Genomic DNA, 4004 nt, shown 5'->3' with positions numbered 1-4004 from the left:
TCACAGCTGTCCACCTCAAGACGAGAAAAGCGAAGTGGCTTCACTCAGCGTCTGTCCTCCGACATAAGCAGACTAAATATATAATCTGTTCAGAAATTTGTATTAATCATGGCATCCATGCCAGCTTTAGGATTTTTAGTGTTGGCTCTGGAACCTTTTGTTCCAGCAGCATTTTTGAGTTTGTTCGCCTCAGTAGTTGCTTTAATTAAGAAGAGAAAGAGAGAGTATCAAATTGTAACCTCACAATGGAGATTTTTCTCCTATAACCGCTACTAAAGGTACGTCATAGATTTATAATATTATTAAGGAAAATATTTTCAAAGAAAGCTTCCATCAAAGTATTTATTGTAATGTAAGAAGATTAACGATATATGTTTTGTAGAAATTTAGAATACCTATTAGTAGGAATTAAGATATTTGTTTGATTTAAACTATTTTTGAAGAGGAAGCTATTAACCTAAATTTCAATTACTGTTGGTTAAATCCAAACCAACAGATGTTTACAGTATATTATTATGAGCTCTATCAGTATTTTTTGGTTATAGATTTTATTGGTCTTTTGATTCTTATGAAAAGCTTTCATGATGATTTAGGAAACATCTATCATGTAATTTATTCTTTTAAATTACACCATAAATGTGATTTATGTAAGAGAACTGACTAAACTAACAACAATACTCGAAATACCTTATTATGAAGTAATTCAATCAACTTGTGAATTATGTAGGCCTATTATGGAATACTATGTACTCATCGCTTTATGTATAGGGCGTAACCCTTATTACAAATAAATTCTCTTCTTTTAAATCGGGAGATTGAAGTAGGTAATGCCTATTTAGGTTTTAAAGTAATTGATGTGAGTTATATAACCTAAAGTAGGTTGTTTTTATTATGTAACTGAAGTTAAGTTAATTGGTTCTATCCTAGTTTATTTTTATTCTAACAGCGGTGTAAGTACGGGGATCAACGTACGAATCCATCATTTCATGGGTTCATGAACGTGTGTCTTTAAGCCGCTGAGACGCCTCTGAATCGATGGCCGTCCTAGCTTGGGGTATGCTGTCTCCTGTCCATCTGGACGTGTAGAGCTCGATCACCGAGCCTAGATTCAATTTGAAGAAACAGCTATGAGGTAACAACTTTTTTTCCAAATTAAAGGAACGTCCCAGGAACTCCGGATGTGACAAAATGGGTTTTAGTGACGACAGACTTTCAATCAAGTAAAACGTGCGGAATTAGACTTTTGTTAAATCATAATTTTGAGATATTATTGGGGATAGATAGATTATTAATTTCATTAATTTGGTTTGAGTAATAGATTTTCGGTTGTATCTTTACATTGAAAAGTGAGGCCATATTTTCTCTGTAAGGATCCAGCTGGGAATTTCAGTTTCTTTAAATTTATAAATAATTATAATCTTCTAAACTACTAAAAGTTGAATGAGTACTTGAATTTTTAAAGGTCCCTTAATGATTAAATTAATGTTTTAAAATAATTCTCATCTTAAAGTTGTAAAGGATCAAATGAAGTTTCAAGGACCCTAACCTTTCCTAAATTTGTTTTGATGACATATATTTTTGAATAGTTTTTTCTTAAGGTAGTATACCATGATGTGATACTTGAGGAATGTTTGTCCTTGCAGCGTTCATGATATAAAGATACTGAATAGTTATTATTGGGGGGCATCATTATTATTTGATAATGTTTTGATAGTGTTTTAAAGTTTCCAAGTGTGTTCAAAATTTAATGTTCTAAGAATTTTATGAATTTTATGTGGATCTTTTCTTAAAATATTTATTGTTATTTATGATTAACTTCTGAGACATATCTATGATAACTTTCAATAATTGCTCTTTTGAAATTAGAGTCCTTCAAGCTTTTATGATTCAATCTAAAACGTTTTCAAATGTAGAGCATACGGAGTAGGTTATTACCGTATTACCTATTTCAGAGATAACCTAACTTTAGTAATTTTGTTTTCGGTTTTCATAATGTAACTTCCTTTTGTTTTATTAATTGTTGAATTTAACTGTAAGAGGTGACAATATAATTGATACCTTCTCTCTATTTCATTGTCTCTCTTGTCATTTCTGGTTTCCCGTTCTCTAGCACTAGGTATGTTTATCAAGCATCCCTTTTATTGAGTTATATTGTGTGTGCTTCTAAATTCAAAATTCAAAATTAACTTTCTAAATTCATAGCACGGCACAATTTGCTGCGCCACTCTGCTAAGTTGATACGTGTATCAAGGTCAACGTGTATCATGGATCATTAATATTTGATAATGTTTTGATAGTGTTTTAAAGTTTCCAAGTGTGTTCTAAATTTAATGTTCTAAGAATTTTATGAATTTTATGTGGATCTTTTCTTAAAATATTTATAGTTATTTATGATTAACTTCTGAGACATATCTATGATAATTTTCAATAATTGCTCTTTTGAAATTACAGTCCTTTAAGCTTTTATGATTCAATCTAAAACGTTTTAAAATGTAGAGCATACAGAGTAGGTTATTACCGAATTAAGTATATCAGAGATAACTTTCTAAATTTAGTAATTCTATTTTCGGTTTTCATGATTCTTCTTCTTGTTTTGTTTGTTGTTTATTGATTTCTTTGTTTTATTAACTTCTTTGTTTTATTAATTGTTGAATTTAACTGTAAGAGGTGACAATATAGTTGATACCTTCTCTCTATTTCGTTGTCTCTCTTGTCATTTCTGGTTTCCCGTTCTCTAGCACTAGGTATGTTTATCAAGCATCCCTTTTATTAAGTTATATTGTGTGTGCTTCTAAATTCTAAATTCAAAATTAACTTTCTAAATTCAAAGCACGGCACAATTTGCTGCGCCACTCTGCTACTTTTGCTCTTTTTATTGACTTATTATGTTAATTTCAAATCAGTTTATTTATAAAATTGATAAACATTCTTATGGCTAATGAATGCTTGATTCCAGAAATGAGTATTGAAGTTTGTAGCAGCATACAAATGCTGAAGATAAACTAATTGAAGTTGAATTTTATATTATTTTATTAATGTTATCAATATTAATATTTTCCCTGTCTGTGTTTCCATTTAGCTGTGATGCCTGCCCTAGCTCAAGGCATTATACTGGTGTAGGGACAATTTTATTTTTCGAGATTCTTATAGAAAATGACATGTTAGGGACAGTCAGAAATTTAGTGAAAGTTATGATATGTCAGAAGACTGTAGTGACAGTAGCATTGCAGATTGTAGCCTGGATAATTGAGAATAAAGTTGAAGGAAGGTTAGATTTGAGGAGTATAGCAGAAAAATAATAATTGATTGATTTAGTTGAATTTATTTTGTTTGCTTGAGTTTTGATTTTGTGTTTAAATTAGTCCTTGCATCTTCTAATGAATGCCTAATTTCAGTGTTGCATCAAAGACCACCAAGTCTTGTGAATGGCGATTTTGCGTTTGATTGAGCTGATAGACGATGGCTGCAGTGTTGAGTCTTGATGTTGTCCGTGATGCTGATCTTCAATAGCGGGTCTGGTGAGCCAACATACTGTAAGGTTGGTGCCGAGACAAACATTGTCTATTCTTTATTATATTGTTTGAGATGTTCGTCTATCAAAATTTAGTTATCTGATTAGTACTGGAGTTTCAGTTGTTTGATAATATTTCATTGGTAGGGTCAGTAATGTGGTATAAAAATATAGGGTGTATTTTGTGGTCTGGCATTGTAAAGAGAGTTGTCAGACGTGATAGGGTTTGTTAACGTTTCCTTTAGGCTGTGGTAATTTTTTTTTTTTGAGCTTAGATAGATAGATGTGAGAAATCTTATCTGTTGAAGTTGTAGTTTTGTTTGATGAATTAAGTATCTGGAGTGAGTGTCGCCAGTTGTAAGGGGCACTACTCAGATGAGGTCCATATGACAAATCAAGGTTATAGCTGGGACTATCCTTGTTGTATTGTGGAATGGAAGATAGAATTTTAGCAAAAGGTACTCAGAGTAGTATGAGCTAAAATTAGGTTTTA

At 31.5% G+C, this 4004-nt stretch overlaps 1 protein-coding gene and 1 long non-coding RNA gene across 2 annotated transcripts in view; one reads left to right on the top strand and one right to left on the bottom strand.

The window, feature by feature from the left end:
- The window catches only part of LOC111062388 (sensory neuron membrane protein 1-like), a 22331-nt gene extending 22159 nt beyond the window's left edge, over positions 1-172 (bottom strand). The window contains exon 1 of the mRNA XM_039438182.1: positions 155-172. Within this exon, the coding sequence (XP_039294116.1) occupies positions 155-172 (18 nt within the window). The remainder of the gene's footprint in view (positions 1-154) is intronic.
- Positions 173-1074: 902 nt separating this feature from the next.
- Positions 1075-3547, top strand: LOC120353540. Its single transcript, XR_005572441.1, has 2 exons — positions 1075-1132; positions 3396-3547. It is a non-coding gene; the product is annotated as an uncharacterized LOC120353540 (long non-coding RNA).
- Positions 3548-4004: the final 457 nt, after the last annotated feature.

This window comes from Nilaparvata lugens, chromosome 11, assembly GCF_014356525.2.
Source record: "Nilaparvata lugens isolate BPH chromosome 11, ASM1435652v1, whole genome shotgun sequence".
NCBI classification, from domain to species: Eukaryota; Metazoa; Arthropoda; class Insecta; order Hemiptera; family Delphacidae; genus Nilaparvata; species Nilaparvata lugens.
Note: the sequence above shows the minus strand (reverse complement) of the source record. Positions and strands in the feature narration are given on the sequence as shown.